This window comes from Miniopterus natalensis, chromosome 12 (genome assembly GCF_054644295.1).
Source record: "Miniopterus natalensis isolate mMinNat1 chromosome 12, mMinNat1.hap1, whole genome shotgun sequence".
NCBI lineage: Eukaryota > Metazoa > Chordata > Mammalia > Chiroptera > Miniopteridae > Miniopterus > Miniopterus natalensis.
The window spans coordinates 13980063-14004613 of NC_142092.1; the positions used below are offsets into that span (position 1 = coordinate 13980063).

At 41.6% G+C, this 24551-nt stretch overlaps 1 protein-coding gene across 3 annotated transcripts in view; it reads left to right on the forward strand.

The window, feature by feature from the left end:
- Positions 1–13154, forward strand: part of MOB3B (MOB kinase activator 3B) — a 189077-nt gene extending 175923 nt beyond the window's left edge. For 2 of the 3 annotated variants that reach the window (XM_087822632.1, XM_087822633.1), the window contains exon 4: positions 18–1412. In XM_087822632.1, coding sequence (XP_087678758.1) covers positions 18–47 — 30 coding nt within the window. In that variant the 3' untranslated portion in view covers positions 48–1412. Of the gene's footprint in view, positions 1–17; positions 1413–13003 lie in introns of those variants that run through there. The other variant, XM_087822634.1, reaches the window with a different exon arrangement.
- Positions 13155–24551: the final 11397 nt, after the last annotated feature.

Consider the following 24551-nt stretch of genomic DNA (forward strand, 5'->3'; position numbering starts at 1 on the left):
CTCCCCCTGCTTTCCAGAAAGAGATGACCAGCAGGATGTGTCACTAACGCCCCACCTGACCCTTCGGAAGACAGAGGAGAGCCGTTTGCTCCTGGAGTCCAGGTGGGAGATCTCCTCGGCTGAGAAAGGCAAGGACTTCCAGGAGCAGGCGAGGTGGAGACCAGGGATGATGGTCCCCCTCCCTTCCTGTGTCTGAACCCTGAGCGCTGCTAGCCACGACCTGTGGGCAACCACGGGGTGCAAGAAGGACCGCCCCTCACCCCCCTGGGTCTGGAGAAAGCGTTCCTAAGCCGGTGGCAATTCTGCCTGGGACCTGCGTGCGCCCCAGCGGCCCTGGGATTCAGGGTGTGAGACTGAGAGACTGTACTTTCCACCTCGCCGGCCGACTTTTCTGTACGTGTTTTCTAAGTACCGAGCGCATCTGGAACTCTGGATGACCTGCAAGTTTTTCTAAAACAAGCCTTCCTTTCGGGTCCCTGAAAACTCCCGCCCTGCTCCCGTGGCCTAACTTCCCGCAGAGCCGGAGAGACCCGAGGCCTCACCTCCAGCGGCCACACCACGTCCCAATCGGCAGTTTTATCAGGGACACTGCACGGGGTGGCTCGTCTCTGCCCCCAACAGGGTCTGCACACTGGGTGGACACTGGTTTCTAGCCAAAGGCTAACGAGTGACCAGTTCGCCCTGAACTGAATGTGTTTTTGTAACCCCGCTGTTCCTTGTTTCTTCCATTCAAGATATTTTGTCCTGTTTCCCAGAAGAGAGAAATGGAAGGAAGTTTATAAATGACCAAGGATGGTCAGCCGAAGCCCTGAGCCAGATCAGTGCATTGTTTGTTCTTCCTTCGGGGTAGGGAGCCCTGGCGGTCTCTGCATAATACTAAACCTGCAGTAAAAAAAAACAACCCACAAAAGTACAACCGGTTATTGGTGCGTGTAGCTCAGGCTCCCGGAGCACTGACCTGGAACCTTCCCAGCTGGCCCTCGGAGCTCCTGAGTCCAGCCAGTGTTTCCTCCCCCTTCCTCCACGCTCTCGCCCCTCTGCCTTGTTACATGATGGCATGAAATTAATTTCTGCCCCAGGGATGGCACCACGGTTGCCAAGGGCATCGTGGAGCTGGCACTAACCTCCTCCTTCCCCCCTTCCCGGGTTTTCCTTTCCAGCAGACAGGGTAGCGCGTTCTGTGCTGCTTCCCGCCTGAAGAAACCCAGGCGAGTCTCGCCTGAAGAAATGTTGCCTTCTCTGATTCATTCACTCACCACCCGGGGTGACCCGAGAGCCTGTGACTAGGTGGTGATCGTGCTTCCACTGAGCATTTAAGTATGACAAAATAGCGGTTGGTGGAGGGAAGTAGATTAAGAATGTATTAGTGCATTTATTGTAATACCGATTAAAGACTAACTAAACAACCCCGATTTCGTTGCATTGTATGTAATGTGTTAAAGCCTTCTGTGGCTGCCACCAGAGCCTAAAAGCATGAAATCTTGCTTTGTCCAAATAAGAAAGGGCTGGCTGGCGGGCACAGTGGCGTTCTGCGCTGACCCCCCGGCCGGCCAGCCCTTGCTTTGCCTGGCGTCCACGCTGTCTCGTGGAATCCCGATGCTGCTTCCTCTCTCACTGTTGTGCTCTGGTCAACAAAATCACTGCCCTTCCCCCTGTTTATTTTTGAGAGGACAAGATAGGTAAAGATGTTTTAGCATCATTTTTGGCTGAAAGAATATCTGACAGCCCTAAGGGTACAGAGAAATAAGAGCCCCTGCCCTGCAATGCGCAGGAAGTCCCACGGATGCCGCACTGGGCAGAGAATGAAGGCACTGAGCCCGGGCCCTTGGGGCAGCTCGAAGCCCCGAACCGTGGAAAACCACAGGAGCTTTGCGTTAGAAATGGACTACGTTCCTGCATTTCAGTCACATAGGATGCTGGCCTCTGAAGACATTTGTTATTAATTCTTTCTAAGGTTATTGCTATTCCCTGTTTGTGCATATGAAATTTCCATTTAATTTAAAAATCCAAATATTTTTTCAACTCCTTGGAACAGATTCCTCCTTGTTATATTGCTAATTGCACTAATCAACTCCTCTGGGGTAAGTTCTGGCACACGACTCTTATTTTTTAATTACAGAGTATTTTTATTCCCACAGAACCTTGTTTGGCAAATTCTAAAGAAAATCATTACAGGAGGTGTTTGGTTTTTTTAATCTCTTTGGCCCAACCACATCACAAGTACATCCCAATGTAAATGGAGGACCTGAGCTCCAGCAGCCCCTCAGGCACCTCTGGTTCTGGGCCTGAGACTGACACCTGGCTTCTTCCTCTGAACCTGGCTGGCTGTCCTTCATCTGCCACTATTTTTTTAGTTGAATTATACATGTAGCCACTACTATTTCTTTTTGAGAAATTTCAAAAAGGAAAGATTATAATGAACATCCATATACCCTTCACTCACACGCATCAATTGTTAACGTTGTTTTAATTGTTAACATTTCCATATTTTCTTTCTCTCTCTGTAAATACATTCTTACTGATGAGCCATGTCAAAATAAGTTGCAGACGTCATAAAACTTTAAAATACTTTGTCAATTGTCCCAAAAATGTTTATAGATTTTGTTTTAAATCCAGGATCCAAGTAAGAATCACATATTATGTTTAGTTTCCAGTCCCTTTAGTAAATAAATTAGTTCTCCGTGTGTGTGTGTATGTGTGTGTGTGTTGTGTGTCCCTCATGACACTCATTAAAAAGTTCAGGCTGGTTTGTTTGTAGACTGTCCCACAATCTGAAATTTTTTTCTGATTCCTTATTATTAGATTCAGGTTAAACATTTTTTAGCAAGAATACTATATAAGCGATGTTGCTTCTTCCCTATTGCATTACATCAGGAAGCATATAATGTCTAGTTGTCCCTTTTATGATGTTAAGCTTGATCTGTGGTTCAGGTGTCATCTGCTGGATCCATTCATTATAATGTTCCATAATTCATTATAAAGCTCTGAAACTCAGTACACATGCATTTTATAGAGTGTGAGACTGTGCGTATGTACATTCCTTTCTTACTGTTCTCAGAGAGGAACAGGATCTCCCAAAGATTGCCACCACTGCAGTTAGAAGATAGAGCAAAGGCAAAGAATTCATCTCTTCATTTAACAGAAGTAAAGGGAAGCCAGAAGGTTCCCTGTGAAGGCAATACATGAGGATGCTGGCCGAGGAGACTTCGTGTGGGCCCTGTAGCCAGAGTTGAAATATATGTAACTTCTTTTTTCTCCCATCCTCAGTGACCTCCCATTCAGACCCATGTTTATTTTAGAGAGCATGCATTTTCACTGAAGAACATGCATTTTGTAACCAAAAGCATAACCCTTGATTGGTGTGGGGTAGATATTACAAGGGGCCATGGCCCTCTAATGGGACAAAGTACGTACACAGTGATGAAATATATATGTGGTGTTAAAATTTCATGGGGGTGGGGGTGATGTGTAATAAAATGTCTAAAAACACTCCTTAGGAGGGTAACAATGAAAAGGACATAGGCTGAGAAATACTCACCCAAAGTCCATTTCTACTTCCAAGGTGGTTACTTTTCTCTTCCCCGGGTGTTTTCTCATTTCTGAGGGCCAGGATGAATGGAAGCAATTTTGAGAGATTCCTTTTCTTTCTTTTTTTTAAATATGTCTTTATTGATTTATTTCAGAGAGAGGAAGGGAGAGGGAGAGAGAGAAATGTCAATGATGAGAGAGTCATTGATCGGCTGCCTCCTGCACGCCCCCGACTGGTGATCGAGCCCGCAACCTGGGCATGTGCCCTGACCGGGAATGAACCCTGATCTCCTGGATCCTAGGTCGATGCTCAGCCACTGAGCCACACCGGCTGGGCGGGAGATTTCTTAATCCCTTCCTTCTACCCTCCCAAACCATACCAGTAACACTGCAGGTGGAAACTGACTGTACTCTCAGAGTTCTTCAAGCATAGAAGTCCTACAGTGCCCTAACACACCAAGCACCTGACAGCATCTCAAATTCTTCCATTCAACTTGAACCAAACGATTATCTTTGCATTTCCACTCACCGTTTTAGAGTCTCACATTAATAAAGATCCAAAGACTATATACAGTAAGTACAAACATAATAAATCACAGCTTTATTTGCATACCCATTACATATTTGAAGACTGTTACCAGTTGCCCTTCAGCCCTTTTTTCCCATTGACAAACTTCTCTTGGAGGTCTCGTTGCCCCCTTGCTAACAGTTCTGCGGGCCAGCGTGGAACCTTCCCAAAGCTCCCCATGTCACCGTGCGTTAGGATGGAACCGGCAGTGGACCTGTACGAAATTATTGCGTGTTTTCTACTAGCTCTATTGTGCTAAATCCTGACTTGACTTTTATACATTTATAAATTTTCTATTTTATTTGCCCACACTAAATTCTTATCTATATTATATTCAACCGTTTTGATTTATCTTCTTGACTTTCCTTCCTTCATACTTTTAACATCTCTCATAAGATTACAGTGTTTTGTTTGTTTGAAACACCTCTTTAACAGGCAAAACACTGAGGGTCTTGGATAGAGTTCTCATCGTCTTGTGGTGATTTATGCCAGCCCATCATTCTGGTCCTGGAGGGAAGCCCAGCCCTTCCTGGGCTCTCTCACCTTGCATCACACCCATGCCCCTTGGGCAACACACTGTGAGAAACGAAACACTAGGAAAAGCATGGCCGTTTCTCTGAGAGGTGTGTACAAAGGAGCCAGATGTGTCACTTGGATAATACTCATGTCATTTTTTAAAAAAAATATGTTTTTATTGATTTTAGAGAAGAAGGGAGAGGGAGAGAGAGAGAAACTTTGATTGGCTGCCTCCTGCACGCCTCCTGCTGGGGATCAAGCCCACAACCCTGGCATGTGCCCTGACCTGGAATCGAACTGTGACCTCCTGGTTCATAGGTCAATGCTCAACCACTGAGCCACATCAGCCAGGCAGTACTGTTGTTACTCGTTCTTGGGTCATTTTGGTCCTTGATCAAGTAGGTGATTCTCTCTTAGAATTAGCCAAACAAAGTGGGTTTTGGAAAGATTTTTTGAAATATTTTTTTCCTGCTTTAAAAAATATATCAACAAAAAAACCTTTACAACATGATGTTTCTTTCTGGGCAGGTATTAATTCTGGGTAAGAGGTTTCAATGAGTAAATAAGAATTTTTGTAACTTTTAGAGGGAAGAATCCAGTTCTAGCCCAATGATTAAGCTGTTTTGCTAGCTTTTGGTGTTCTTAATTTCTAAGTTTTCCAGTATCTTTTCTAACTGCATCAGAAAAATATGATTACCTTATTTTTAGTTCCATTTGTGATTAAATTAAGGGTCTGACTATAAGAACATACACAATTAAATCCATTAGAAAAGCAAGATAAAGCTAACGAACCTCTATGGAATCAGTTCTGTGTGAGCTTAGGAATCCTAAGGTCACAAATAAAGGACACGTAACCATCATCTATTCTGTCTTTTTCTATGTGTGTGCTCAATTTATTTCTTCATGTTGCGGTGGTCCTGGAACAGCAAAAATTGATACTAACATAAGAAACTTACTTCCCTTAGAAGTTAAGCTGGTCATTATCTGTCCAGTCTTTCAATCATCCCAAATTCTCAGCTCTGCATCCAAGAAAACTTCATTGTCACATTGACCAACATGATAAAGGAATGTCATTGAAAAGCAATGGTAGAGTCATGTACTATAACAGTAATATATTTTCTCTGGCTTGTCTTCATTGTGAAGTGGATTTTAGGAGAATACATTATTTTAACTGAAACTTGTCATTATTTTAATGCAGTATTCATCATCTGAGTTCTCATGATGACAAAAACCAAGCAAAAATCCCCAGGACTTAATGAATTAATAACTAAATGAGGAAATTCAATTCCATCTAGCTAAACTTTTATTGAGTTTATAACTGTATTACTGCATACTCAATTAAGATGGACATCTGCTCCAGAGGAAATCATATCGTACGACTGAGACATGACCTCACATATTATCAAATCAGCAAAGGGTAAAAGTCTAAACATTTTCAAGAAATATATAGAACCTAGAGGGAAAGGGTAGCAACAGAATCCTATGTTCATTAACTCAGAAACAATACCACGGATAGCTATTCTCCATGACTGCCTACGTATGTCCCTACAACGATGTATTTGGCATTGCTACAAACTACATGCTGACTGACACCCACAAGAGGCAGCACTGTTTAGAAAATTCATGAATTGTGACTTATTTATTTGTCTAAAGGCTAATTATTTCACATCGGGCTTGTCTCAATCAGAAGTATAATCGCATGGAGGTACAGCAGGGACATTTGGCCCACATGAATCTGTGGTTAAGGGAAAACCTTGGGAAAGATGCTGAGGCTTTTTTTTTTTCTTATAAAATCCTCACCCAAGGATATTTTTTCCATTGCTTTTTTTGAGAGAGCAGGAGGAATGGGTGGGGAAGGGAGGGAGGGGGAGAGAGAGAAACGATGTGAGAGAGACACATTGGTTGGTTGCCTCCTGCAGGCACCCCATGCCCTAACCCAACACCGAGGTGCCTGCCCTTGACTGGGAATGGAGCCTGCAACCCACCCCTGAGCGGGCTGGTGCTCTAACCACTGAGCAACACCAGCCAAGGCAATGCTGAGGCTTTTTAACATTGGCTGGAAATGAGGAACTGGGCTGCCCACTCCTGCCCTACCTGTGGATGAGAGCATAGGCCCTTCTCTGCTCAAAACTGCTGCGCTACTCTCTACACTCAGATCAAAAGCCTCAGCTTCCCCTTTATCCCTCCATTTCAGCCCCACCCCACCCCCAGCCTCCTTGCTGGCCTCATGCACACTAGCACACTCATGTTTATGGCCTTTGCGTTGGCTGTTCCCCTGACTGGATGGATGCTCTTCCCCTAGAGAGCCTCCTGGCTAACGCCTTTTCCTCGAAGTCTTTGCTAAAACATCACCTTCTCAACAAGGTCTCTGCTGATTGCACCTGCCCACAAAGGCACACAATACCCCTTTCTCTGCTCAAATTTTCTTTTCCCCCCAGCATTTATATTATATAATTTGTTTGTTTATTAGGCTTTTGTTTATTGTCTATCTCTTTCCACTAAAAATATAAACTCCATGACATTGCAGATCTCTGTCTATTTTGCTTATTGATATATCCCAAGCATCTAGAAGAGAGTGTCTGGCGCATACTAGATGCTCAATAAATCTTTGATGAATGAATGAATGAATGAATAGTAGATAGGTACCTAATTAAGGTCTGCTACTATAGAGCAATTAAAAGCAATATACAATAATGATAATATCAATTTCATGATACACCAAAAGCATACATTTATTGAGTGCATCTACAGATTAAGTACACTCTAAGCATTTTTCATGGATAATCTCATCTAATGCTCATGACAACCTCATGGGCTGGTTACCTAAGTTTATCCCCATTTTATGGTCAATGTTAAATAATTTGCCCAAGGTCACAAGCCAGAAAGTGATGGAGCTGGATTTAAGGCCACACAGGTGGGCTCAGAAACCCACCCTCTTAACTGGGAATTGCCTTCACCCAGTAGACACTGGACTTTCTTTCCATTCATTTCTGTTTCCGTGGACACAGGCTCCATGTGGTGTAGGAACCCAGCTTTCAGTTTCCTTTCTGGATATTTGTTAAAGTGCTTGCATTAGTGCTTCCATGATCCATGTATCTGAGATGCTTCTATGACCCGTCCGTCTGAGATCATGAAGTACAGCGGTGCCTCGGTTTTCGAACGTCTCCATGGGAGAACATTTCGGGTTACGAACGCCGTAAACCTGGGAGCAAATGCTCCGCCTTTTGAACCCGCCTCAGAAGTGGAACATGCCCCGCAGCTTCCGCTGAGGACAGGCTCCTAGGCCTAGCTGTCGGCTGTGGATCCCTCGGTTTTCGAACGTTTCAGAACTCGAACAGGCTCCTGGAATGGATCACATTCGAAAACCGAGGCACCACTGTATTTCTATACACAAGATGCGCATTTACAGGCACAAAGTGGACCCTGGGCCAGAGATTAGGTGGGACAGCGGGTCTAACAGGACACCAGGAGGTGAGCATGACCAGTGTTGAGGCTGTGAGGGGTGTGAGGGTGATGCTGGAGGCCACGGTGAGGCTCCTGAGCGGGAAGGAGACAGGGAGATAGTCTGAAAGTCCAAGGGGGATTCACCCAGGGTGGCAGCGAGGTGTCCCCGTGAGCAACTCACAGAGTACACAAGAAAGTTTCAGGCCCCATTCTCTGCTGTGAAGTGCGAAGCAAAACATGCATGGTATTCATCCGTGTAAGAAAACAAGCAGACTTGTAAGAATTAATAAGCGGAAACACCCAAAGCAGAAGATCTTAGCTTTGACAATAAGGTTTGCAGAACCATCACAGTTACTTTTTTGCTAATTTTCTTTCTCCACTAAAGAAATCAACTGGCATTAATTCTTCAACCATAATATAAAACACGTAGGTACATGAACAATTAGAAATATGCAACTGAGAGGCCAGAGCCATGTGCAGCTATGAAATTTCTTTATGCACATATTCCATAAACTAAATTTAGGAACGAACAGGAGTCACATCACATTTTAAAAGCAGCGTCTGCCCCACATGCCTGACTTGTGCAGCCTCCTCTCGGGTCACAGGAGTTACGCAGACGGTCAGTGTCCTCCATTCCTGCTTCCCCTGGGAGGCCTGCAAGACATCAGGACGTAAGGCCAGGCTGTGTCTTCAGGCGGGTGAGATAAATGTGACGGAGTGAGTGACTTTTACCCTCCCCTTCCTAGGGCCCCGTCGATTCCGTCCACGAAACGATTGAACTGCAGATCACAGAAGGAGGCAGCATTTGTTGAAAGAGGAACAGGTAGGAAGGTGTTGGGATTTCTAAATAGCAAGACCATTAGATGCAGCACCTATTGAACCATGGACGTTCAAGAAAATTCATTCCAAACGAAGCCCCATGTCACACCCCCAGGAACAGTGCTCAGCCCGCTCCCACCCTTAGCTCCTGAGGATGTGCAGGAGACAGAAGGTGTGGCTTTGCTACTGAGCGCCTGCAGGGCATTGCCTGGACACTGAATTCAGCATAACTCTGCGAGCCTCTGGGTTGGAAATGAAAGAAACAGAAAACTGCAAGTCCAGAAAGGTCCTAAGAGCCGCACACTGGTTATTTCCATGCTGTCTGTTTTTATTCAGAAGGGAAATCGTGCTCCCCTTGGGCTCGTGATATCTCATTGGAATTTGCATTGTCTCTCCTGAGTGACTGCAGAAAGTCCCGGTGACTTGGATCCAGAAATGCGAAAGAAAGGTCCTCAAGGTCCTCACCCATTGCCAAGGGGGAGGAGGGGTGAACGAGATCATTTTAAATGACCACCCTCCTCCACTGCTCCCGGATTCCTGAGCCACCGTGTTGGGAAGGATCGAAGGGGAGCAGAGGGGGTGCCAGGTGCCCGAGGGGAAATTAGGAAGGCGGTTAAGGGGAAAGGATTGCCGGAGTTTTTATCTGCTGAGAATTTACTTTGTGCCAAGCACTGTGCTTTCTTGGTACGTGACGTATATTCTCCCATCCCACTCTCATGGTGACGGCGACGGTGACTGTTTCGTAATCCGCTGCAAAGGTGGAGGCTGGATGCCCGCCGTAAACTGGGGACGGGTGAGCACAGCCGAGAACCTTCCTGCTCTCCAGGGCTGGGCACTGTGCCAAGGGCTTTGCTTGGGTTACCTGATTTTCCTTCACCACAATCTCATGCGGTAAATATATTTTTTATTATTCCCACTTCACAGATGAGGAAATTGAGGATTAGGTACCAGAGTCTTATTTGAGGTTATGCGGCTGGCTTGTGGTGGAGCTGGGGTTTGAACCCAGGTATCTGTCTCCAGAGCCCCTGCTCTTAAGTACTGTGTTATGTCCCCTTTGACACACACACTCTATTTATTTAAAAACTATCCCTCCTTTTAGACTGTCCACCTGCTGCCCTGGTAACAAATCTACTTTCACCATGCAGATCATAACATCAGTTTCCCTGAAAGGCCCAAAGGAACCTTGGGAAGCAGGGGTGGGGAACACACAAGACGAAACACTCCCTTCCCAGGGCGGAAAGGGCGAGCGGTGAAAATGCCGCTGAAAGCTAAGATCCCACACTGATGGACCGAAGGGGAGGGAACCTGGGGCTCCCTGCCCCTGTGCAGACGCTGCTCACAAGGCCACCGCCTGGGGACACAGACTGAGCAGCAGCCCAGGCTCTGCCCCTTGGGACAGCAGCCATAGGTACAGGAGAGCTCTTGTACCTTTGATTCAGTGGGACTCACACCTTCCAATTGTCCAATAAAACAGTTTTGTTCCCAACCAGACCTCGTCTTCCAGGGAAGACTGGTGCAGTAACCCCCCCCTTATCCATGGGGGATATGTCCCAAGACCCCCAGTGGATGCCTGAAATCACAAACAGTACCAAACCCTATGTATAAACTGTGCTTTTCCTATACATAATACCTATAATAAAATTTAATTTATAAATTGGGCACAGTAAGTGATTAATAATAACTAATAATAAAATAGAACAATTATAACAATATACTGCAAAAAGTTATGTGAATGACTTTGGGGCCATTATTAAGTAAAATAAGAGTTACTTGAACACAAGCACTACAATACGGAGACAGTCAATCTGATAACTGAGAAGGCTACTAAGTGACTAACAGGCAGGTGGATACACTTATAATTTAACATTATAATCTACACATTCTCATAAACTTAATTTTAATATCTGTCTAACATCCAATTCAGTGAATATTCATGACATTTTTGGTCAGTTACCCTATTATTTGTTATTTAGGTGGTTTAAATCTTTCTCTTTATAAACAATGAAGTAATGAACATATTTTTGACTAATTTTTTTTTTTTTTTTTTAGCATTCATGATTATTTCATTAAGATAATTTCCCAGAAGTGGAATTTCTACCTTAGAGCACAGGGTCATTTTTGAGGCTTTGATAATTATTTTTCTATACTCATCTTGGATTCTTCCTGCCCCAGACCTAGAGCCAGCCATTTCTCCAAGAATTTCTGACTCCTTTAGGTTTTTTTTTTTTTTAAATATATCTTTATTGATTTCAGAGAGAAAGGGAGAGAGACAGAAACATCAATGATGAGAGAGTCATTGATTGGCCACAGCCCGCAACCCGGGCATGTGCCCTGACCAGGAATCAAACCCCGATCTCCTGGATCCTAGGTCGACGCTCAACTGCTGAGCCACGCCCGGCTGGGCTGATTCCTTTAGTTGAGGGTACATCCACATGCCTAGGTCAGGGGACTAGCCATGTTCATTGAACTGGAATGTCACTGTCGTGAAATCCTCTCAGTGGACAGAGATAGGGAGTTATTGTATGCATGAGTGCATATGTGTATGTAATATATGCATTCATATGCATACATACATTTACACATATTTATTTCAATATCTGTCTATATACATAAAAAATCATGGGTTCAAGTAGTTACCTTTAATTTAGGGCCAAGCTTTGTTTACATATTTATAACCCCTTCTTTGACACTGAGAAACAGGCTTCCATTATACTTAAGTATTTAAATCCTCTCTGCCTCCCCTCCTCCTCTTATGCAATTAGACTCCCTTCAAGTTCATTCTCTAATTATCAGGTATGTAGAAACCACGGGTTGGACTTAATTTGTGAGCCTATGTTACACTGAAAAAATTTTCAGGTCTTTTGAAATGCATGCTTTTTTTTTCACTGATGCTTGTGTCATTTTAATTATAAATGTCCTCTAATGCTGAGAGGCTATTCATCAACAATAATTTAAATTGAAAGAAAGTTAGTTGATCCTTTATTATCATGGAGAGCAATATTGGTGATAGCGTGCATTTGATTTCTTGCTTTATTGCTTATTATATGAGTTACAGATGAGAAATATATGGATAATATCTATATGAAAGGCCACTTTTGACTAAATATTAGATGATTTTATCAACCTGTGAGATAAAAGATGGGTTTATTGTAACCAAATTTTAAGTAAAGTAAATATTTTATATTTGCTAAAGAAAAACACGAAAAAGATGAGTTTCAAAAAACTTTTCCTGAAGAGCTATAGCTAACATAACCCATGAACCAGAACTTGCTGGGCATCTGGATTGAATCTTAGTGTCTCTGATTAGTTCTTAACTGACATTTTCATTTCAGTTATCCAAAAGAACAGATGATGTTGTAATGCTTTGAAAACCGAAGAGGTGTGTTCTCATTTTACTATCAACAATATTAATGGCTCTTTAAAATCCTGCGGACCTTCAGAGGATCATTTCATAAGTTATATAAATCTACCTACTATGCTGTACACCTGAAACTATTACGATATTGAGTGACAACTGCAATTGAAAAATAATTTTTTTAATTAAATAAAATCCAAGGACCAATAATTCACATTATTTCATGAATACATATTTCTTAATTTTCAAAGAAAATCTTATAATGGTTTTTTAAAAAACTGAAGACCATTAGAATACCAAAGATAAAATAGACATCAGGCTGAGTCAAAAGCACTTGGAAACTCCTCCCCAGCATTCTGACCCTTTGGCGGTGAGGTCATAATGTCCCAGCTAGTTACAGGACCAGCTGGACAACAGGAAGGAACTTCTGGAGAGACACGGCACACTAGTGGATAAATCACATCGTCCCAATGAATTTTATATTGTTTATTTTTTTATCTGGGGGTTTTTCCTCAGACATTAGTGATGTGACTTCCAATATAGAAGGTGGGTAAGCATTTAACATAACAGTTAAGGAAGATGACCCATTATCCTAGAAAAATGATGTGCTGCACTGTTCTATGGGATGATACAGAGTTTATTGTTGGAAATATGGTGTAATTTGGAATTTGAATCTCTGCCTAAAATCCTTGTGAACAAAAATGGGGTTAGAAAATAAAAGTCATAAAAGATTAACATATGTCTGATCTACAGTGTGTCCTACTTTTTTCCAGAGGTTTTTATGGAACCTATAACTGATGACTCACATAAAGAGGAAGTAATTAATGTTACTATTCCTGATGACCAAAATAACCAGCATTATAAAGACGTGAAACACTGTAAGTGTTTAAAATTAATAGTAATACATATACAAAGGCTGATTATATCAGTTGGTGATTTAATTTTTTAAAAAACTATAATCGTATTAGTTTCTGCTTCTTAAATTGTAATTTACCTCATAGACGTTTCAGTGTGTAAAATGAAATTTTTATTTTCTACAACTTTTTCATGAGATGTTATGAAGTTTAACATCGTTCTCTTGGTAATTGTCTATAATTAATGCAGGCTTCATTGTAGCATTATGCTTATGTATTCACATGAGTCACAATTGAATTAATTCTATGGTGAATTAACCAAAATTTATTTGGAGTTGTGTATGAGTTTCCTAGGGCTGCTGAAACAAACTGGGTGGCTCAAAGCAACAAAAATTTATCTCTCACAATTCCGGAGGCCAGAAATTCAAAACCAAAGTTTTGACTCTCCCCTGCTCTCCCCAAAGCCTTTAGGGGAGGGTCCTTCCTCGCCTCTTCCAGCTCCTGGTAGCCGCAGGCCTTCCTTGGCTTGTAGCAGCAGAACTCCAATCTCAGGCTCGCTTTCACATGGCATTCTTCCTGTAGGTCTGTGTCCAAATTTCCCTCTTCTCATAAGAACACCATTCATACCGGGTTAGGAGCCCACCGCCTCCAGTGTGACTTCATCTTAACTAATTATATCTTCAATGACCCTGTTTCCAAATTAGGCCATGTTTGAGGTTCTGGGGGTTAGGACTTCAATATACATATATTTCGAAGGGGGTGTCAAAAGTCAACCCATAAGAAAATGACTTTAAGGTGTGTGGAAGGCCCATGAAACTTTATTCACTGTTCCTCATATGGGCTTTCTTTCCATGTTCTTCTAAGGTTCACCACTCTAAAAAGTGAAAAGTTCACAAGAAACTCGTGTTTAAAATTCTTTCAAATTAAGATTAAATCTAGTTATTCTGGGTTTCTGGGTTCTTTATTAACATTAACCAAAGGAAAAATAGAAATACATATACACTGAAGTACTTTGAAAACTATAATCCATAAGTTGTATTTCTTGATCCCTCTTTTAATTGTAAAACAAACAAACAAACAAACAAAGAACCCCTGATGCTCACAGAGGTCAACTGCCAGGTTTCATAGCTCCCAAGGAGCAGTCAGGAGTGGTGTCAAACCTCTCCACCCCCAGGCTACCTCTGCTGTGCGTGAAATGGTGCAATCATTTTCTTCTCAGAATGTACCTCTATTTGAATTAACCAGAGGGTAAATCAATCAAGAGCCTGATGATTACTTTGAGTAAAGGAAAAAGTCTTTCTTACCTACACACACATTTATATAAAAATGTAAATGGAATCATAGTAAAAAATTATATTATGACTGACTTCTCATTTAACAGTTCTGGAACTCTTTTTACATCTACCTCATTTTTAATGGATACATAATATTGCAATAAAATGATGTTCCATAATTTATCTGCTACGTTATAAAGAATTAAATCATGGGCAGTTTCTCCCTTGCATGTTCTTCTCAGACACTCTTGGATATATTTCTCTTTGGATAGATACCAAGTACTGGAATTGCTGAATAAAGGATAAATCTTTTAAATTATTTGATTTTTTTAACCCATTGCTTTTCAGAGAAAGTGGAAGGGGGAGAGAGAGGGAGAGAGAGAGAGAGAGAGAAACATCAGTGTGAGAGAGGTGCATCGATTGGCTGCCTCCCGCACAAGCCCTGACCGGGCCGGGGTCAAGCCTGTGCAATCAAGGTACGTGTCCTTTGCAGGAATCAAATCCGGGACCCTTTAGTCAGCGGGTGGACGCTCTAACCACTGAGCCAAACCAGCCAGGGCTAAATTATTGATAAATACCACCAAATTGCCCTCCGAAAAGTATCTACCAATTTGCATCGCCCAAGAATGCTCCACAATCTTACAGCAATTAGTGTTAACCATATTTTGTGAATAAGTGAGAAATTTTCATTAGTGTTTTTAATTTGCACCCTAATTACTTGTGAAGTTGAGTATTTTTCTGTGTATTTATTGGGCATTTAATTTCTACTTCTTTGATTTGTATGTTTTGCTCTTTGGCCCCTTTTTCCATTAGATTATATTTTCATTTATTTATAGGGGCTCTCTTTATATTTAGTATATGAACCTTTTCTCTATGGTAAAAGTAACAAATATGTTCTCCCAGGCTGTTGCTTATCTTTAAACTTGTTTAGGTATCTTAATCACAGAGAAAATTGTAAACTTTATAAAATCAATTTTTGATGAATTCCTTTATGATTTCTACAGTTTTTATCTTGCTTAGATGGATCTTATCCAATTAGATATTAAATTATTTTCCTAGTTTTTTTTTAAAGTTTCATATTTTTGTTTTTAACTCTTAGGTCCTACCTAAATCCAATTATTTTGTATATGGCATAAAATAGGCATAAAACTATATTTTTCAAGAGGAATCACCAAATGTCTAAGACCAATTCCCTATTAATGTGAAACTCATATTTAATATAATCTAAGTTCTCATTTGAAACTCAGTTCATTATTACCTTTTTGTTTCTCTGATTTGTCTATCCCTGCAAAAATACCACAGTATTTTAATTTTTTACTTTTATAACTTATAACATGAATATTGGGCTGCAATTTCCTTTTGTTCTCCATAGACCTAGCTCAGAGACTTCTCCAAACTTATGATACATTAACAGCACTGTTGTGTATATGTGTGTGTGTGTGTTCTGTAAATACATCTGCATTCATGTGTGTATAAAATTTTCTGTCATTTCACGAAATTTTGGAAAGAGAAGAGGTGTATGTATGTTTAGTCAGCCATCTTTATCTGATTTATTTGACTCTGGTTGGGTGGATATGTCCACTTGTTTTGAACTATAACCAACCCCACTGATAACAATTAAGAGCAGGATTCTTTCATGCATATGCAAATATGAAGGTATAGAGTCGACCTTGATTGTTATTGAAGTATATGCTTCTTAAGCTGAACCATTCCATAGTCTAACAGAAGATTCAGGGTAAATGAATGCTTCTAACTTGGCTCTTTTTTTTGCATTTCTAAAATATTTTTTTATTGACTTGAAAGAGAGAGAGAAAGAGAGAGAGGAAGGGAGAGAGAAACATCAATGTGAGAGAGAAACACCAATAGGTTGCCTCCCCTACACGCCCCAATCAGGAATCGAACCCACAACCTGGGTATATGCCCTGACCAGGAGAGGAATTGGCTACCCTTTGGTACATGGGCTGGCGATCAACCAACTGAGCCACACCGGCCAGGGCTAACTTGGCTTTTCAATAATCTCAATATAGTGATATTACACATCTACAAAACCTACTTTGGCACCTACTATGCACTTAAATATGTTTTTCCATAAACTCCTCAATAGTTTCTTCTCTGAAAGAGTCATTTAGCAAAACGATACTAATTTAACTTTATTCCCCGTGAATTTTATTTTTTACCTTTGCCCACTTACTTATTTTAAAGTAATGTCTCAAATACTTTATTTATTTTTCCTAACTAGTCACTGCATATGTTCTTTTAAAAATGTAAAGGAACCAAAAGTCTAAACTTAGCTAGTGGCTGAAAACTTCTGTTTTACGCTTCTAGATGTGTTCACAACACAAGTTCCAAATGGCACCGAGTCTGAAGTAACCGTGAGCGCAACAACTGATATAAATTTTTCTGTACAAAACTGTAAGTATTGAAAGGCACCACTGCGAATGTGAGAAACCCTTAAAAAAAAAAGATTTCACAACGGCACTAGAGTGTTGGGTAGGAAAAAGATCTCAGTGGAGCTAATGTCACAAGTCTTTGTTCCTAAGTAAGGAGATTCCAGGTCTATTGCACTGACACATTCAGAGGGCAAGGAGGTTCTTAGATTTCTTAGAATCCTGTTTTTGGTTTGCATGGAAATAAAAATTAAATAACTAAATTTAGGACTAGAAAATTGTAAGTCTTTCCTAGACTCACGTTTTTACTCCTTTCTGCTTTATACCTTTAGCTTCAAACGTTATTTCCTTTCTCGCACCTTTCTGCAAAGCATAACTATTTGATGGATGACTTTGGAGGCCATTAAAAGTCTCCAAAATGCATATACCATGCATTTTACCTTGGCATGTGACAGTTTGTATCTATGAAACACATAAGCACGAAACAGAGTTACAAGGAATAAGGGGATGGAAGTAAATAGGGAAGAGAGAATGTTTTTGGCAATGGCAATTTCAACATTGGTAAAAGGCAGACACAGTAAGCCGAATTATTAATAAAGCTACTTGACAATAATGGCGTATTTTGAGCAGTTTCAAGCCTTGGGACATAAATGAGACGGGCATTTCAAGGGCATACATTAATTAGAGAGATGACTCATGGGAATTTTGCTTGTACAAGTAAACAAGCTCTTGAGTTGTTTGGGAGGAGACACAGAACACAGAGTCCGTTCAGCAAAACAGACTACGTGCCTCAGATTCCCTTAGGAGATGGATTATGGAGGACCCATGGAAGAGATTCCAATACCCTGACTTCTATTCCCACAATTCAGGTCCCCAAAGGACTGTCAGGGAAAGTTGGATTGGGATTAATTGTTGCCATTTTAAACGGAGATCTGACAGAGGGAGACGGGCTGACACGGATGGGACATTCCAGAGGAGCAGTCCCCCTCCCCCAAGGAGATTAAAATCCAGAATGGTTTTGAATAACAATTGTGCAAATCCCTAAAATTCTGGAGGCAAGTAACTGAAGCGATCCAGACGCTGTTCTCCAGAACAGAGAAAGAGCGTTGCAGAGCAGAGTTTAAGGATTTTTGACCACTTGTTCTAGTCCTGCCTGAATCAGTGTCAACTCCAGTAACAATCTCTTTTCCACCCTTTCTCGCCACCAAGACACCTGTGACGGTGCTGTTTGTAGGCTCAGGCTGAATTCATCCTGCCTCCGTGGAACTCCTCCAGGGGTGCGATTGCCTGTTCTGCTTATGGAACTTGATTGGCTCTTGTCTTAAGCAAAGTTAACTGAAATTTCAGGCCAATTGCATGGGGGAAAATATGGTCCTCCAGTCACAATTGTCCCCAAATACACTCTTACTGACATCGGTCCAGATAGGCACATTATAGCCTGAGATATGCACTAAACGAGGCCTGGAAATCCTTGATTTGTAGCCCCAGATCTTTATATCCAAAACTGTTTTGAGTAGTAAACACGTATGTGTTTCCAATTTACCGGGAAACGGATGCTGCCTCCCTTTTCATGTCATTACACTGATTAGCAGCCCAGCTGTCCTGGGCCGAGAGTATGGCTGCAAGGCCCGCGCATCTGAGGCAATGTGTCTAACCCAACAGGCCTTCCTTACCTCAAAAGGAAGCTTGTGGCCGCAGGATTCCAGCTTTTCCTCTCTCTTGCAAAATTAGAAGCATATGAATCCCACCTCAGGCAAAAACTGTATGTTTTTCCCTCCCCTCCTTTAAGTTATCTAAAAAAAATTGTCAACATCTTTCTGGGTTTTTTGTCCTTTCTCCTTTCCTTTGTTCCACTTTTTAGCTTAAAAATATGCCTAAGCACAGATGTTGAGCCAATATATATATATTTTTTTTAATCCTTACCAGGGGATATTTTTTCCATTGCTTTCCAGAGAGAGGAAGAGGGGGAGAGAGAGAGGGAGAGAGAGAGATGTGAGAGAAACACATCGATTGGTTGTCTCCTGGACTCGCACCAACCGGGGTATGAGGTTGTAACCAAGGTACGTGCCCTTGGTCAGAATCGAACCCAGGACCCTTCAGTCCACCGGCCAACCCTCTAACCACTGAGCCAAACCGGCCAGGGTGAGTCAATATTTTTATATGCTGATAACCCATTTTCCCTTTTCCTAGATAAACTCTTCAATGACACAACGGCATCACCCGGTGAACAACCCTCTGAAACGGAAACTCTAAGTATTAAAGTTACTACACTGTAGTCGTACTTGGAGCATATCACTATATGAGTAAAAATTTAAGTTTCACTACTTAATTTGGGGGTCACATTCTAGCTTCTAACCAGGCGGTCCAGCCTGACATGCCCTGAACCCTAAGGAGCCTTTGTCTCCCCGCTGGTCACACGCCCGCCCACACTCTTCGTTCCTGACGGCCCGAGGCTCCCAGAGCTCGCCCAGCCGGCCCATGCTTCGGAGCCCGCTCACAGTGGACTGACCGCCCTCGCACCTTGTTCCCTGGCACACAGTTTCTAGTCTTCTGCACCTGTACTGAAGCCGCATCTCCCCTTTGAAGGGTTTCTAGCTTTTGCAAGTTGATTTCGGTCCCTCCACGCACACAGCCTGTGCGTTTCCTTTAGCTCTCTCCACATCACGCAGCATAACTAACGGCAATTCCTGTCCCCTTTTGAAATCAAGTGTGTTGCTTGCGCATCAAGACTGCCTTGTTCATTTCTGTAACTTTAGTGCCAGCCACAGAGCCTGGCACATGGTAGGAGCTCAAGATGTAGCTCAAGGTAGGAGCTCAAGGTATTAAATGACTAAGCTAACGAGTGAATGAATGCGTGTTCTAGCTCAGATTTACGAAAGCCAGAGCACCTTGTGTCCTCATCCTGTTCTCTTTTGTTTTTTTAAACAGCAACGACTGAGTCTCAAAATGAAAGTGCATTTTGGACAATGTTAGTTAAAGGTACGCTCGCAGTAGTTAGATAACTGGGAATACATTTGGTTGTTCCAAAGTCGTGGGTAAGAAAGCCACGATCGGCGTAAATAGCTCCAACGCTCAGAATTAATGTCAGCATTTATCCTGCCATCATCACCTGTAACAGCAAATGCAAAACACAACCAGAAGGTTGGTCAAGGGTTTCGCTTTTCATTAGTCTCCTCCCAAAAGTTTTATGCTCCTACAAATGTTGCGATCAACTTTTTTATGATTAAAAATTTTAAATAAGGCTCTTGCCCAATATAGTCCCTCTTTGGGTTAGGAGCAGTATGCACATAAGCACATGGAGATGCATGAATAAATGCAAAGTACGTACCAAAATAGATGCATGCATAAAATTAATGTATATACCATAAATATTTAAGCATGCATTACAAGCAATGTGCACATCACACCCGTATGCTCATGTATAAATGTAATGTAAATACCGTAGATGCGCACATGTATAAATGTAAAATCACACACATATACATGCAATATATACGTAAAATATATACCATATCCAGTAGGTATTCATTATTTGCATATTCTGCATTTGAGAATTTACCTACATCTAAGATTTATTTGTAACCCCCCGAATCAATACTAGAAGCACTTTTGCAGTCATGCGCAGACACACTCAGAGCAGCACAACATTTTAATTGCCTGTTGCTCACGCTCCCAGCTGAGGTAGGAAAAGGCACCGTTCTGCCTTCCTTTTTCAGCTCTCACATTCTAAATAAGTGTCATTTTTGTGGTCTATTTAGTGCTACGTGTATTTTGTGTTTTCTGTTGGTGATTTTGCTATTTAAAATGGTAGCATTAAAGTGCTGGTTAGTGTTCCCAAGCACAAGACGGCTGTGATGTGCCTTCTGGAGAGAATGTGTGTGAGATAAGCTTTGGTCGGGGGAGTTACAGCGCTGCTGGCTGTGAGTCCAATTTAATGAATCAGCCATGTACACTGAAGAAAAGGGTCTTTAAACATAAGCTCGCATAAAACGAGGTTTTGTATTGATTGGTTGATGAAAATATTGCGACCTCACAGGAACCTAGCCTGGATTTCCTCTAGGATGGTGAAATAACTACCATGAATTGTGAGAATAAACTGTATATATTACACCCACGCAAGTGAATTTTGTTTCCCACAACAACACTTTGTTTTAACAGCTTTAAATGAAACAATGAAGGAGGAAGAAGGGAAAGATAAATTGTTCCAAGCAGTTCCAAGTAAGAACAAGACGCTTCAGTTAAGTGAATCCTACGCACTGGCACACGCTTTGGTGTCTGCACGGTGATCCTGCTTTTCTGATAAAGTGTATGTAGAGGGTGGTGTGGGCGCTGACACTGTGGCAGAGAGGACACTTGCTGTTCTGGGACAGTGATGGATTTTAAGCCTTGCTCTCCGGTTACCACACTGCAGAGGACTATTTCTGTCTTCCAGTTTTGTGACTTCTGTTCCTGAAACAGATAAATCAAATGGAGGAATAGGCAACTGAATAAAATATAAAATGCGCTTCACTTGTTTAATTAATAGGCTTTGTTTTTAGGGTAGTTTTAGGCTTATAGGAAATTTGAGCAGAAATTAGAGTTCTCATATGTTCCCCTGCTCAGGTTTCCCTCTCATTAACACCCTGCATTGGTGTGGTGCAGTTTTTCTAACTTACGAGCCAATATTGATGCATTATTATTAACTAAAGTCCATAGTTTACACCAGGGTCCACTCTTTACGTTACATATCTATGGGTTTTGACAAATGCAGATGTCACGTGTCCACCATTATAGTATCATAAAGAATAGTTTCCCGACCCTAAAAATCCCCTGTGCTCCATCTACCTGCCTCTCCCTCACCCAACTCCTGGCAACCACTGATATTTGCATTGTCTCTATAGTTTTGCCCTTTCCAGAATGTCATATGGTTGGAAACACGGTATGTAGCCTTTTCAGACTGGCTTCTTTGGCTTAGTAATATACACATGAGATTCCCCCATAGATTTCCAGGGCTTGATAGTTCATGTCTTTTCATCACTGAATAATATTTCATCATATGGATGTCCTAGTTTGCTTATCCAGTCACCTATTGAAGGGCATCTTGATTGCTTCCAAGTTTTGGCAATAATGAATAAATCTACTATAAACATTCACATGTACGTTTTTGGGTGCACATAAATTTTCACCTCATTTGGGTAAATAACTGAGGATTGTGCTTGCTGAATTGTATGGTAAGACTATGCTTAGCTCTGTAAGAAACTACCAAACTGTCTTCTAAAGTGGCTACACCATTTTGCATTCTCGCCAGCAATGAATGAGAGAATTCCTGCTGCTAAATGCAGTCATTTCCATTAATGGATTAATTATATTTATATGAGTAAAGTAACTCCTGATTTGAATGGAAAAGTTCATGACAAGGTAATATATTAATGTCCCTCAAACCGCTGTCTTGCAAATAAAGCATTGCAAAAGAAATAGCATCTGGCACTCCACCTAAGGCCTGTCACGTCAGTTCTGCACCAGGTTATGTGACAAGTACAGCCTCTTTCAGAGGTTCTAGAAAATGGAGCCGAGGTGTCTTTGTTCAGAAGAACTAGACGTAGGAGTGACAAATGCTGGGCCACTAGAGAAATATTCTATCTTTTCAAGTAATTAAATTGAGCATGATTGGTTTTTTACCACATACTGAGCACATACTACATGCCAGTGCTTTACAGACATTACTATGTCCATGTCCAGATCCAAAGATGCTTTACAGTCCTCACAGTAACTCTGTGAAGTTAGTATTATCACCATTTTATAGATGAAAAACCTGAGGCTTAGAGAGAAACTCTGTTCCAACTTGTAATTAGAGTTTACATAATTTCCGGTGGTTAGGAATTCCAAACCCTTCTCCAGTTTTGACCAGCACCTTGACAAACAAAATGTACTATAAACACATCTCTTTACAAAACTTTTAAGGACTAGCAACGCAATTCAGGAGCACAGCCCATTTTGACATTTGTTTGATTAGTCCCCAAATAGTCTGCCTGAAAGTCAAGGTGTCAGTCTTTGACAATTGTACACCATTCATTCCACTTTGACAATGACAATTTTTTTTAAATCAGAGAACACAGATGCAGGAGCTTGTCATTACTTATTACCAAAACATCATTACCTGGAAAATCATGACAGCCCTTGAAACTTTTGGAAGGATGTTGGGATAAAGGGGAGAAATATCAACTTGATCATTTAAAGTTATCATTAAATAAATTAAGTATAAAAATATTAAGCCAGACATATATTCCAAAAAATATAAAATTTGACTGCAAAGATATATTTTTATTAATAGATTTAGTAAAAGGACTTCTGACATCTCTGGATCTGGACATGGATTTTAGTAAAGAACTTATTTTAGAAAGTTAAATAAGTTTCTATTTCATTTATTAACATCAAGTACACTAGGTTTGAGCTCAGTAATAAAATGGCAAGTTCAGTTCTTAAGCCTCGTGGAGAAAGCATCTTTTAGCTTAAAAGAAAAACCGATGCATATCCCAATAGTAGAACTGCATCTTTTCCTTTTGAAGGATGTGTGTAACTTCACATTTTTAATAGTAATCTCTTTAGAGACTTGAACTGGTTTTCAGTAGTCAATGAGGAAATCTGCTACATACATACTTTAATATTGGAAACCTGGGTTTGAAACCAGATTTTGTCATTTACCAGCTCTGCGTCAGGGGCAAATTCATAGACTTCTGTGATTCTGTAAAGTAGAGCTAAGGCCGATTCTCCTGGATTGCCGTGGAGGTTAAATGGAGAAATTTAGGAGTGCGTGGCCAAGGGGGTGGCCTATAGCCCTCTCCTTTGCATTGCCCGAGGGTAAGGGAGTGAGCAGTGACTACTCCCAAGGGTGGAAGGCCTTTCTGCAGTGGCTTTGCAACCCTCACCCCTCCAGAAAAACGTGCTGAACACAATGACTCTTTTCCATTGCACTTTCTTCTCAGGCTCTGATTTGAATGCTACAAATGAAGAAGACAAAGTGCCAGTGCAACAGGATGCCAAGTTAAAATTAATGCTGGGCATCTCGCTGATGACCCTCTTACTTTTCACCCTCCTCCTGGCAATATCTAGTGCCCTGCTGTACAAACTGAAGACCACGTAAGTCTACAGACCTCAGGAGCATCTATGACACGCTCACGTGTGAAGCTCTCACCCATCTCCCTAGTACTGTCAGGAAACCGTGACTCCCAGATTCATCTAGACGGTATTCAGTTGACTCCATGCCCCCCATTCAGAAAGAAGCATGGTCTCTCTCTCAGGGTCTGTCCCTCTTGAACATTTCCCCAATATTTTAAGTAATCATCTTGAAGTAGAAATCACCCCAATCAACTGGAGAGGATAGAGAGAATCTGGATGAGCATGCTTTTCTGAGCCCTTGATGGCTTTTTGAGGGCCATGAACTGTTCTAAATGGCCCTTCTGCCCAGGGCCTAATGGTTTTCACTCGTTTGCATAGCGCTCTGCCACGTAACCAGCACACTGCACGGAATTCACAGCCCGTTTTAACTTTAGTGATGCTGTTTGGAGTTGCGCCGCAAACATACACAACTTAAAGTAATTCTTGATGTTTTCTTTCTTCAGGTATAGCAAGCAGCCTCATCCTGATGAATATCCTGTCAACCCTAAGCTGGCAAACCGGTCTTACTACCAACCGGCAGAAGGCATCTCAGACACAACTGTTTCCAAGAGCGCGGACAGCAGCACATTGTTAAACCCAAGTTCAAAGTCCGCAGTGACAGAGGACATGACAGCCTCGGATCAATACATGGATCAGCTTTCAGAGTGAGGA